The sequence below is a fragment of the Hordeum vulgare genome, chromosome 5H (genome assembly GCF_904849725.1).
Source record: "Hordeum vulgare subsp. vulgare chromosome 5H, MorexV3_pseudomolecules_assembly, whole genome shotgun sequence".
Lineage (NCBI taxonomy): Eukaryota > Viridiplantae > Streptophyta > Magnoliopsida > Poales > Poaceae > Hordeum > Hordeum vulgare.
The window spans coordinates 352,181,740-352,195,341 of NC_058522.1; the positions used below are offsets into that span (position 1 = coordinate 352,181,740).

A 13,602-nucleotide genomic window follows, 5' to 3' on the forward strand; every position below is an offset into this window, starting at 1 on the left:
TTATCAACATGACACTATGGAATCACAAAAAATCATGTCTCTCAAGCCTTTAGTCCATGTGGAAGGTTTTTGTTGTTGTGTTCTTCACGTTGAGATCTTCGAATTAGACCCATATTGATAGATTTTAGGATGTTTTTTCAGCAAATATATGCTCTCGTCCCGTACTAATTCGTGCTCTAGATCAATTCTAATATGTGCTCCCAATATAAACTAATAACATAACTAAGACTAACATGTGCTTCCTACCTACAATAACATACGCTCCCATGAGATAGCACAATCATATACCCCCCCAGCTCCTAAATATAAGTTATTTTAAAGAATTTAATATGTACTATATACGCATTAAAATAAAAGAATTTATATCTTAAATATGTCTATACGCATTCGTCTGTAGTTCGTTGAATCTTCAAAATGACTTATATTTAGTAACACCTAAGCAACCTAAATTTTGCTCTTGTGAGGGAGTGAAGATCACGTGTGAAGCACATCCATACTCCATATCAATTTTAAAGTTTGCGATTTGTTTTTCAAATTCACCATGATTTTTGAAATTATTGATTTACTGTTCATATTCCCGATTTTTTGTAGATTGTGAACTCTTGGTTTCAAATTTATGTTTTTAAATGGGACTTTTATTCCCAGGCCCTGGTTCCTTAGTCGTACTAAGTTTTCGTCATTTTCTTAGTTTTTGCTCACTTTTCCTCATGTGATGAAATTTTGCTTTCACATTTCCTCACTTTTGCCCCTGAAAAATGTCTCAAAACTTACCCAAAATGAGCGTGTGGGGAAAACTGAGTACGACCAAGGAACCAGGGGCATGGGGATAAAAATCCCTTTTTAAATTCGTGAACATTTTTAAAACTCACAAAATATTTTTGAATTCTTGTTTTTTTCTTCTAATTCACGAGTTTTTTTCAAACTCACAAATGTTTTTAAAAGTCAAGTTTTTTTTCAAATTCATAAACCTTTTCAATTCATGAATTTTTCCAAATCAATGGTTTTGAGAAATTTAAAATTCATTCTCAATAAAAGGTTAAAAATAAAAATATAGTTGAAATAAAAAATAATCGACGTGTAGAAATCACGAGCGGTCAAAGCTAGCCGTAAGTGCAGAGTTGGTCGAAATCACTAATTGAGGAGTATTCATTTCAAAGATCACTTTCACCTCCTCAGGTTGCGATAAGTGGCACACTGCATGTGTGGTGCTTATCGCAATTTGTTTTTTTCATAGATTCGTTATTTTCAAAACGTTTTATCTTTTAAACCATGCGTGCAAATCTCAAATTGTTTTTACTGTTGCATTTTTCGTGTCGAGATCTTTAAAATTAGATCCATGTTGGTAGGTTTTCGATGATTTTTTTTTTCACAAAAAAAAGACAAAAAAACCATTCCTTTCGCGGAAGGGAAATAAAAACATTTTTTTTGTTTCTGAGAGGTATGATCATGCCTCTCGCTAAGGCAAACCCGTGTCTCTCGTGGAAGCAAAACCGAGGTAAAAACAGAAAACATGTTTTTTTCATTTCAGAGATGCATGACCATGACTCTCACAGAATAAAAAACGTGCCTCTCAAGTTTTCTTCGTTTCCAAGAGGCACGATTGTGCCTCCCGCGGAAGCAAAATCGTGCCTCTCGAGGAAGCAAAAAAGAGAGTATTTTTTCCATTTCTCCTAATCCATGCCTATCGCGAAAGAAAATTCGTATTTTTTAGCAAAAAAAAGAAAACAAGTTTTTTTATCCAAAAGCTTAGAAAAACTGATGGATAACCGAAACACCGAAAACCCCAATTTTTTTACCTAAAAGGCCGAATACGCGTGCAAAAAATAAAAATAAAAAGTCCAAAGAAAACGCTCAAAACGCGACATATGACAACGACTAAGAACGTGCCAAGTGGTAACTAATAGGCGAGCGCTCCTTCAGAGAGCAACTAGCTGCCAAGCGCTCCTTGGAGAGTCTTTCAACGATCACTCCCACGCGTCATCACTTAACGCGTTCTCAGTCGTTGCTACGTGGTGTGTTTTGAGTGTTTCCTTCGTTTTATTTTGTTCGCACACGTTTTCGTTTTTAAGGTATTTCTCTCATGTTTTCCGGTGTTTCGATTTTTCACTACTCTTTCTTAGGTTTTGGACAAAAATAATAATCATCTTTTGAACGAAAAACACGATTTTTCTTTAAAAACACGTTTTTCTTTTGTCGGAGGCGCGTAATTGCTTTTGCAAGAGACATAGATGTGCCCCTCATTAACAAAAAAAATGTTTACTGTTTTTTCCTTTTGCGAGAGGTACTGTTGTGCTTTCATGAGAGGCACATATTTGTTTTGTCGTCAGATACACGTATGTGCCTCCCGGAAATTTCTAGGTTACGACAAATAACACACATGTGCGTCATTTGTCGTAACATAAGAAGGCGAGAGTGATTGTGCAAGGGTACAGCTAGCGGTCAAAGCTAATGGGGCGCGGCCCGTGTAGAGATCGCGCTCTTTCCGCCTGAAGCGTAGGCGCTCCCCTCGACCGCTCCCGCCCAGTCCTCAGTTTTAGCGGGCTTTCTCCTGCCGAGCGAACCACCCACTACACCAGAAGTCCCCCCCTCGAAAAAAAGAAGGAAAACCCTAGAAGCCCGCCCCCCCGAAAAATCCCTAAATCTTCGTCGTCTCAGCTTTCGAATCACCGACGAGGTGGAAGGGAGCGGCGATGGCGTGGACTAACTCCCGCATCGGGCTGGAGAACTTCATGTGCCACTCCAGCCTCCACGTCGAGCTCGGCGAGCACGTCAATTTCATCACCGGGCAGAATGACAGTACGCTTCCACCCAAACCCTAGCTTCCCCCCTCATAAACAAAAAAACACGATTTTTCTTTGAAAAACACGTTTTTCTTTCGTCGGAGTCGTGAACTGAGAGACACAGATGTGCCCCTCATAAAAAAAATGTGTTTACTATTTTTTCTTTTGCGAGAGGCACTGTTGTGCTTCCACGCGAGACACGAATTTGTTTTTGCGCGAGACTCGTCCGCGCCTCCCGAAAACGAAAAACAATGTTTTTCTTTTTTCTCTTTCACGAGAAACACGTTTTTTTTGCTTCCGGGAGAGGTACGGATAACTCATTTCTTTCTTTCACGAGAGACACAATTTTTTCATGATTTTTTTTCATCAAAACCTATCAATATGAAATCTAGTTTTGAAGATCTCGATATAAATAATTCAACGACAAAAATGGTTCGAGATTTAAACACATATTTTTAAAAATAAAACATTTTGAAAATAATGGATCTATGAAAAATAAAATAATCCAGGTTACAACAAATGACACATATGTGCGTCATTTGTCGTAACATGGGAAGGTGAGAGTGATTTTGCAAGGGTACAACTAGCGGTCAAAGCTAATGGATCGCAACCCGTGTAGAGATCGCGCTCTTCCCCGTGAAGCGTAGGCGCTCCCCTCGGAATATTCTATTTGTCGCTTGTTGCGTCAAGCAGTCGCCGCTTCGCACATGCAAGCGGTCGAGCAGTGACGCAACGGGCCAAACCATATAACTGCTCGAGCGTTCCGGTTTTGGAAACCTTCTAGAGGTTCCAACTGATTTTTCTTGGTTTTGGAAAACTTCTAGAAGGATCCCTGAACCAGTTTTTTTCTTTTTTACCTTTCTATTTTAAAAAATGTTATTCAAATTCTAAAAATGTTCTCGCTTTTTAAAAAATTGTTCTGGATTTTAAAAAATGTTCTAGATTTTGTAAAAAGTTTTGACTTTCAAAAAGTGTTCTTGGTTTTCATTTTTTTTGGATTTTAGAAAAATGTTCCGGGATTTGAAAAAATATCTGGAATTTGAAAAAATAATGTTTCGGAATTGAAAAAAAAGTTCCGCAATTTGAAGAATGTTTCGTATTTTCAAAAGTATGTTCCAGAATTTGAAAAAATGTTCTGGGATCTGAAAAAAATGTTCTGGAATTTTAAAAATGTTCCTTAGTTTGAAAAAAATCTTCTGAAATTTTGAAAAAATGTTACGGAATTAGAAAAACGTTCGGGAATTTGAAAAAATGTTCCAATTTTTTTTATAGAAATGTTTCGGATTTTACGCAAAAATATTCCGAAATATGAAAAAATATAATTTTTTTTGAATTTGGATTTTGCTAACTTCATGTATCATGGGGTAAATTTGTATCTAAATGTTTTGGATTTTATCCTTTATTTTCTGTTAGTGGGCCGGCTCAGTCGCGATTTCTCTATACGTCCGCGCGCTGCTGACGCAAAGAGCATTTAATAGGGAATCGTTTCCCACCCGCGCGCCGGCCGAACAGACGCGCCGGTCGTTCCCTGACGCGCGCGGGCCCTTGCAACATTTTTTCATCCGCGCGCTTCTCCGGTTAATGAATGCAACATTTTTCGTCTAAATATGTTGCAACCTGCGTCATTTTTGCTGCAAGCGTTTTTTTACTATATTTTGTCTCAGTAAAAAAGCTGCATATACGTTTGGTTGCAACTCTAGTTCGTCGGATTTTTTGCTACAACCGTGTTAATTTTTGCTATAAGCGGCATCATGTTTTGCTGCAACCGTTTACTAAAAAGTTGCATACACGTCACGTAAATTTTTGTTACAACCGGCGTTTGACTTTTGCTACCACATACCATCAGCTTCATTTTTTTGCTACGATCACGTAGATATTTTTTTTGCTACAAATTTTATTTTTTGTTGCAACCGTTGAAAAAATTACTGCATGGCATCGAAATTTTGCTGCATAGGAAGAAAAATATTGCATGCGAATCCAACGATGCGGACGAGCGGGATTGATGGATCCTGCAGCCCGCGCCGGCCCACCGAAAATCTGGGCCGGCGCGCCGGGGCAGATCAACCCCCGTCCAATAGGACCTCCCGCTCCCCTCGCCCCCTCCCGCCAGTCCTCAGTTTTAGCGGGCTTTCTCCCGCCAGCGAACCGCCCACCACACCAGAAGTCCCCCCCCCCAAAAAAAAGAAACCCCCCCCCACTAGAAGGCCCCCCCCCCCCCCCCCCCCCCCCCGCGCCCCAGCTTCCGAATCGCCGGCGAGGTGGAAGGGAGCGGCGATGGCGGGGACTATCTCCCGCATCCGGCTGGAGAACTTCATGTGCCACTCCAGCCTGCACATCGATCTCGGCGAGCACGTCAATTTCATCACCGGGCAGAACGGCAGTACGCTTCCACCCAAACCCTAGTTCCCCCCCTTTTCTCTCCCTCACCGACGCGCCTTTTCTTGGTCGTGCTGGCGCAGGCGGAAAGAGCGCGATCTTGACGGCTCTGTGCATCGCCTTCGGCTGCCGCGCCAAGAACACGCAGCGGGCCGCCAGCATTAAAGATTTCATCAAGACTGGCTGCAGGTTGCGTCCGCATTCTGCACCCTCCAGTATCTTTTGTTTTGTCTTCTAAATCACTAATAATAGCTGAGTCACTACGGAAAAAATAGATTTTGTCGCGAGATAGTTGTTGGTTGGGAATAGCTGCTGTATGGTGCAGATTGGTATGATGATTGCTGCATTTCTGTAGATGGGTTTCCGGATACGGTTTTTGCACACCATTTAGGAACATTGAGGGTTAGACAATCTCTTTGGTTGGGCATGATCCCTGTCGGTCCTAACAAGTTGGTGAGGTGTTGGGACCGGATTAAAGCAAAAGTAGTGTTATGCTGCTAGCACTTGGGTCAATTTTTATTATATGAAAATATTTATTGAACATTTGAACAGCATGCGTTGCACTTAAATTGTCACTAATATTCTTCAAAGCTGTATAACCTGAAAATATGCCATAGTCATTTTTAGGCAATGTTGCAGCTGTATGGTTCAGAGCAAAGAAGAGAGATCACATGGTTTGTCAAAAAACTTAAAACACCGGTCTGGTTTTATTGCATTAATTGATGTATTTTTGTCGCACATCACACTGTTGATATTAATATTAAAAGAGTTTGCACTTTGCACCAGGCAGGTTGCCACTTCTTTCACTTTGCAGCAGGTCACACGGAAGTTTTAACTGTTGCCAGATATAGCACAATAATATTAGGTTGGTAGGTCCCATACAAGCACTTGTTTGAAAAGATCCATAAAAAATCATACATGTTATCGTATGAATACTCCTATATGCCTATAGTTTTACTCAGAAAGACATCATTTCGGTTGAAAAATTCCATACATGTTCGGGTAATCCAGACATCCATCATTCTTTTTTCATGGGTCATATAGTGTTTTTCTAACAACAATCTGTATGCATGTATTTTGTTCTATAATAAACATATAGCATAGTAACTTAGTTTAGCTTGAAGATTCTTCTGTAAAAATTCAACAGAGGCTGCCTATTAAAAGCATACAGTCTCTGGGGTTAGATCTTTGCAAATTGGTGAAATAGCGTCTGAACCTGCTGGTTCACCAAAGGACTGCCCTTGGCCTAATAAAATAATGTTAATCATTCCAAATGGTCAACCACCAGTTGAGCGACTGAACATTAAATCAGAAGGTTGGCTGGGTGAATGACCGGCCCTGCTTTAGTAGCTATGGTCTTACGTATGATTGTGGAATTGATGACTGCATCGATCATGATAGCATTTATCCTCTGACTGTTCTATCTCTCTTTCGTGTTCGATTTAGTATAGTTTATTTTGTTAAATTTAAATCGCAGTTATGCAGCGATTGCTGTCGACATCAACAACCAAGGGGAAGACTCGTTCAAGCCTGATGTATATGGAAACTTAATTAAATTGGAACGCAGGATTACTGAGTCATCGAGTTCTACGATTTTGAAGGATCAACATGGTACTCATACTTGATCCATCTTCCTCCCAGTTGTTGGTTGTGCCCGTCTATTATAAACATTTCATGTGTAAAGTTGTTTAGATTCTGTTTTAGCTGTCAAATTTAGTACTTTAGGTTTCAGTTCTCACTTTGCTAACCTCTACTCTGTATTATTTTAATGGCAATCCTATTTTTTCTGTGACCTTACCAGAGTTCTCAGTTTTTAGTAGTATTTTTCTATTCAAAGATGACACATTCTGAACTTGTGATTGTTGCATTTCTCCATTCATTATCCATTCTTGTGTGTTGACTGCATATCTTTATTCTGTTTAGTGGTTATCTCAAGTTTTAATTAAATTATCACATCTTTCCTATCCTTAGTTGTCTCAACTTTCCATGTTGGCAAACGACACACGTGTTGCTTGTGCTTGACTACTTACTGTACATGTTTGCATGGCTGCAGAAAGTCTGCCTTTTTACTTGTAATTAGGCTCAGATAATCTTTATGTGTACTAGGTATTTACATGTTGCATACATTGTTAAATGCTACTACCTCTGTTTATAAATGTATAAGACGTTTTGGCAGTTTAAATTGAACTGCCAAAACATCTTATATTTAGGAACAGAGGGAGTAGTTAGGCATGAAAATAAACACTGGTAGCGCTTAATTCATTCTTTCCAGGGAAAAAAACTTAATCTCAGTTGAGCTCACCTACAGATGGTGCTACCACAAAAGACTTCTGCATGGTCCAAATCGCATCATGCACATCTGATTGCTGTTAGATGAGAGTCCTCGCTTAAATTGAAAGTGACAGTAAATTCTGAACTGGTTAAATTGATCAAATGGATGATTGCTGTAAATTTACCAATCCCTCCGACCATTTTACTTGTTGGAGCTTTAGTATAAAGTTGTACTAAAGCTGCGGCAGTTAATATGGATCGGAGCGTATATTAATTAATTAACTACAGTAGCCATTCTTGTATTTGTATTTACTAACTGCACAATATTTTACCATGCTATACTATACTGTGCATATTGTGATCATATGTGCTGGAACAGGTAGGAAGGTGGCAAATCGCAAAGATGATCTTAATGAGATAATTGAACATTTTAATGTAAGTTGCTTGTTTGCTGATGAATACTAATTTTATGTAGTGGTTTCACTCATCCAATTGTTTGTTTACTGTTCTCTTTCTGTATTGGGTCAGTTACGGGAAAAAGGTGTAGAAACTGATGGACCCTTCATCTACTTGTCCTCGCTGCACCCTTGCGTGTGTTCATATAGATAAATAACTGTATGTAAGGGAAGATATATTAAAACAGCTACAAGAAGACACCATGCTCTCTTCCTCTCTGGCTTTTTCTCTCTCTCTGCCGCGATTATGCTATTGGTCAGCTTCACAATCACATATCCACCCCCCCTTCCTGTCTGCTTGCTCTCCTTGTTCTCTCTCTACTGACTACTCAGACACGAGACATGCATGAAGAGATTTCATTGGGATGCGCATATACATGCTAATTGTTTTGTTTTTGTCTTATTACTGTAAGGCCTCCTTTGGTTCATAGGATAGGAATAACATACAACAACAACAAAGCCTTTAGTCTCAAACAAGTTGGGGTAGGCTAGAGCTGAAACCCATAAAATCATAGGAAGTGAGATGACATGTGTATCAATTCATGGAGGGAAAGAGATTTCATTTGATGCATAGGATAGGAATTTTTTCATTGAGTCTATGCTAATGTTTTATTTCCTTTGAAATGTCAAGGATTTATTCCTATCCTACATAGAAATAGGAATCCATTTCTACAAATCAAAGGGCTCCAAAGGATTTTTCCTATAAGATTCCTATCCTTTAGAATTCCTATGAAATTACTGTATAGCAAAGGAGGCCTAAGTATATTCATGGGCTAATAACTCATCCTATACCCATGTTCTCTCCTATTAGTAACCCAGCTAATTCAACATGCATGCACATTCTAAGATATGACAAACTCACTAACCAGTATAAACTTTACAAAATAAATGTTAACATGCTTGTGCTATATTTATGAGAGGGGAGGAAGATATGTTACTCGCTAGGTGAGGAATGGGGAAGGGCGTTGATCCAAGCTCTTTCCACGAGTATGGGTTTAGGAATTGAAAAGAAAGGGATAAAACATAAAAGTAGAGACCATGTGGAAGAGAAAGTAAAACCTGTGCTTTACGTGCCTCCGCAGAGCAGCAGATGCGCGGCACCATCACCTCAAGGAACTTTAAAGCGAGCTGAAGTTCCTTCCTTTGCCTTTGCCATTGCCCTCGCCATGTCTGCTTTTCGCCCCTAGCCCATGCTGCCAGATCTGTCAGTAACACATGGCATGTCAACCAATGGGAAAGGATAAAGTGACACAGTTCAGTTGGTGCACTACGCCTGCCTATGTACAAGAGCTTGTTGAATCGTCAAGGAGGCCTTCATATGTGCAGAGCTTACTGAATTATCAATCAAGCCTTTGTGTATGGAGCTTACTGAGCTGTCAAGCAGGGCTTTGTGTGCACAAGTGCGCAATCATATTAGCACTTCACCTAATTCCCTCTTGCACCTTGGTCTGTCATCTTCGCTAATCATACCTTATGAGGACAAACCCTCAAAGCAAGGAACTGGTCTGTTGTCATGGCCCGGCTTTCACGTTACTTCCTCCGCCTTGTATTTGGCGTCTTGCCCACACACATGGTGTAGACAAAGTAGAGGATTTGAACCTTGCGATTCAGCACACAGGAACCGGTCTAAAAGGCAGCAACTCATGCAGCAAACGAGGGATTTGGACAAGCTTACCCCAAAAGTTGGTAACTGGCATCTACCCTGAAACACACATCGTGGTCTTATTCAGAACATAATTGCATTTTACTAACCGCATGGCATGCCTTTATAGTAGCAAGCGACTCCCTAACTTGACCCACAAGGAAATAAAGAACAGAGATCTAATTTCATGTCTCGGTTAAACACAAGGAAAGTAAAACAGGAATTCATTGTCTCTTTTTTTGCTTTTGCACCTTCTTGTATTGGCAAGTTTCTTCGGTGAAAAAACAAAATCCCTAATTTCAGCCTTTTCTGGTTCTCTTCTCTTCAAGCTGATTTTCTATAATAAACTGAATTGCATCCAAAACGTGCACAATAAAGTATCTGGTCTTGGTGGCCGATGGCTACTTCCATCTAACAAAGCATGGCTCCAATTTGGAAACCTTTAACGTGATACCTCCTCTTGATATTATTTAGCTGCTACTAGAAATCTACTTTGGATGACTCCTGTGAACCAAAATAACCTCCTGAAGAGCAACATGTCTGTACATAGCAGCACTTTACTTGTGTAAATCGTCGTAAGATAGTCGCAAGAACCTTGGAGTGTAAGCAATTGGTGCATCAGTAGTTTTTATGATAAACTTCGTTGTGTCGATACCTGGAGTTGGATTCGACTAGGATTTCACCGCCGTGTATCAGCATTATTCTACCATTCATGATATGGATCTCAAACAGTTTTTTATACCTTTCTGTGGAAATACCTCGAGTCCTTGATTGAATGTCATGGATGTTTTATGTTTCTACATCCTGATCCATATGCAACTTTTCAGATCGATGTTGAAAATCCTTGTGTAATTATGAGTCAAGACAAAAGTAGAGAATTCCTGCACTCAGGAAACGACAAGGATAAGTTTAAGGTAATCATCAGTTCTTTCAGTTCCTTGCCGATACCGCTGTATCAATATGTGTGCTTTACCTTGTTTTATTTTATGTGTTGGAGCATCTATGGTTTTATGGACTTGAATGGAATTGTACAGTCATATTCTGCAGGGTCCCATGGTATTTAGTCACTTCTAGATGTAATCAGTCGTCATGTGTAGCACACCTTCTGTTAGTCAATTGTATAACACTGTGATTGCATGTTTATTTGCGTCCCGGCGGATGGGTTTCCACTTTTCCGTATAACCAATTACTCCCTCCGGTCCATATTAGTTGTCGCTCAAACAGATGTTTGTAGCACTAAAATACGTTTAAATAAATCCATTTGAGCGACAAGTAATATGGATCGGAGAGAGTAGCATTTTGATAGATCCCAATAGATCATTATTTGATGAGAACATGGTACTCAATGTATTCAATGGCAGGCAATATATCTTTTGGTAGCTTACGACTTCATATGACCCTTGAGCTGAAGTGCTAGTGCTATATAATGCAGTGATGCTGTTGATCTGAGCTCATAATTCTGCCTTATACCTGTCCTTGCTATACCACTTCCTCTGTTATAACTCTGAGCACTGCTCTTGTTCTTATACTGTCCATACATTATGTTTGCAGTTCTTTTTCAAGGCTACTCTTCTTCAACAAGTCAATGAGTTACTGCAGACAATAAGTGATCAGCTGAACAATGCAAACTCTGTTGTTCAAGAGTTGGAGAAGTCAATTAAGCCAGTGATGAGAGAACTTGATGAATTACGAGAGAAGATAAAGAATATGGAACACATAGAAGAGATAGCACATGATATCGATAATTTGAAGAAAAAGTTAGCCTGGTCATGGGTTTATGAAGTCGACCAGCAAATTGAGGAACAGACAGTGAGACTCCAGAAACTCAAAGAGCGAATTCCTGCATGCCAAGAAAGAATTGACCGAAATACAGTAAGTTATGACCTTTTTACTAGAAACTCCATTGTGCCATTGTGTCCTTTGAGCACCAATATGGTTTTCAGTGTTTTTTTTTGTAACAACAACAACAAACAACAACTGAGCCTTTACTCCCAAACATTGTGCTATTGTAATTTTTTTTAACATAAAACATAAATCATTGCAACACATAAGGCAGATAACCCTCTATCCTTGTGTAAAAACGTTATATAATAATTCCACCACACTAACAATTCAATTCAGCGTCGCGAAGAAATCGATGTTTCTTGGTCAATATTTTGCCAAATTCGTTTGAAAATGTATTAGCTATACCGTTTGCAGTGGTACTGTCTAAGAAAGTACCCCCTCTGTCCCAAAATAAGTGACATGCTTTTAGTTCAAATTTGAACTAGAACCATGTCACTTATTTTTGGGATGGAGGGATAATCTTAATACAGTTCAAAATGGTCTCAAATAATTTCTTGAACATATGTTGAATTGCCATATGGTTGGCTTGTCTAACTTTATGCGAGCTTGCTTATGGTGTCACCTATTTGAACATCATCTGTTTGACTAATTCAGGTGATGATTTGGCCAAGATATTGATGGAGTGAACTACTGCAATAGTGTGCCAAAATCATCCTGTGTAGTTATGTTTGAAAGTACATGTTCCTTGTATATCAGGACTTAAATGTTGATGGATCATTTACTAGATTATATCTATGTATCTTTTAGGTCATTATAGATGACTTGAAGAAAGAGCTAATTGAAAAGGAAGAACTTGTAAGATCTTTAGGCGATAAGACTCATGAAGTGAACAACATGAAGAAAAGTATGGAAGATAACATTGCTGAGGTATGTGAGTAGTTGATGTAGCATCCATTATGTTCAGGGAAATTTAGTCATATTTCAACCAAAAGGCTGTAGAGCCACATGCAGCTCTGTTGTCTTTGTACATGGAAGTGAAAAAGTGATAGTCATGATACATGTAGGCAAATTATGACCGTCAAGGCATCAATTGTTAGCAATCCTTCTGGTTGTCACATCTTTGTGTCTACAGTGCTTATTAGGCCTATAAGTTGTTATTATCTCAAGTTCTGATGTTGGCTATTCGCGCAGAACTAAATATGCAATAATTTTTGCTTAATGATATGTTCATTTTGGCTGTATTGAAATACTGCCACATATGAGGTGCTAGGATTCCTATTGGTGTCAGCTTAATTTTGCCTAGTACTAATTCTGTTTGAAATATAAGGATTGCATGTTTGGTAATCTTGTTTGAAAATATTGATTGTATTCTTTTCTCTCATTTTCTCTCCTCATTTCTGAGTAAATACCCACACTATCTGATCCCTTATTCTCAAAACGTTAACATCATGGACATCTATCTGCCACGGACATGATTGTAGAATGACTTCTACTTGTCTTTCTTAACAATTGTCATGTTCCGTTTGTTCACAGGTTGTGAAGTTGAAGATAGAACTAGAGGCGGAGCATGAGCGTGGTACACGTATGCTGCAGAAAATGAATGGCCGCTTGAAACAAATGCAGGCACAACTCCGTGATTTCCAAATGCAGCATATGCAATTTACTCAAGTAAGCTGTTCTCCCACATAAAAATAATTCCACCATACAACTATTTAGTAGATAGTGTTACAAAAGATTTAGTCCGTCCACCTGCCTAGGCAGCTGCCTGCCAATGGAAGGCAGAGCACAGCAGCCTGCATGGATTGATAAAGATAGAAGGGGAAATCTAATACACCACAACTCACAGCAGCCTGCATGACAGTCCAATGCTATTCCACCGCATGCTACTGTAGCTACCACATTGCTCTAAAAAGTGCACTGGAGCAGTGAAGGGGTGAGCTGCAATCTGGATCCACAGCAGAGGATGGGGCAGGGGAATCAGACCAACAATTAGGATAACATGGTTCCTAAAGCGTCAATCTAAGCTATGGCATACGCGTCACCGCGAAGGTGCCCTAGGATTGTAAGGCATAACCCTCACCTTTGACATTTAACACTTGACTGCCATGGAGAAGTCCCCATCACCGCAAGGGGTCTTTTGGGCTGTGAGGAAGTTATCTACTGTATGGATAGTGGCAATCTGTCGGCGTTTTTCATTTTCTCTCATAGTAGATGTTTTGATTGTCTGTTCCTACAGTATCTAAGGCGTTGCCTTACCTGGCCTAAGTGCTGGGCATCTTACCTTACCGCCTTA

The 13,602-nt window shown here is 39.5% G+C and overlaps 1 protein-coding gene across 1 annotated transcript in view; it reads left to right on the plus strand.

Moving 5' to 3' along the window:
* The first annotated feature begins 5,009 nt into the window (after positions 1-5,009).
* Positions 5,010-13,602, plus strand: part of LOC123399577 (structural maintenance of chromosomes protein 6B-like) — a 32,098-nt gene continuing 23,505 nt past the window's right edge. Inside the window, exons 1-8 of the mRNA XM_045093980.1 lie at positions 5,010-5,160; positions 5,240-5,345; positions 6,634-6,767; positions 7,807-7,862; positions 10,352-10,438; positions 11,076-11,396; positions 12,117-12,236; positions 12,843-12,977. Coding sequence (XP_044949915.1) covers positions 5,055-5,160; positions 5,240-5,345; positions 6,634-6,767; positions 7,807-7,862; positions 10,352-10,438; positions 11,076-11,396; positions 12,117-12,236; positions 12,843-12,977 — 1,065 coding nt within the window. The 5' untranslated portion in view covers positions 5,010-5,054. The remainder of the gene's footprint in view (positions 5,161-5,239; positions 5,346-6,633; positions 6,768-7,806; positions 7,863-10,351; positions 10,439-11,075; positions 11,397-12,116; positions 12,237-12,842; positions 12,978-13,602) is intronic.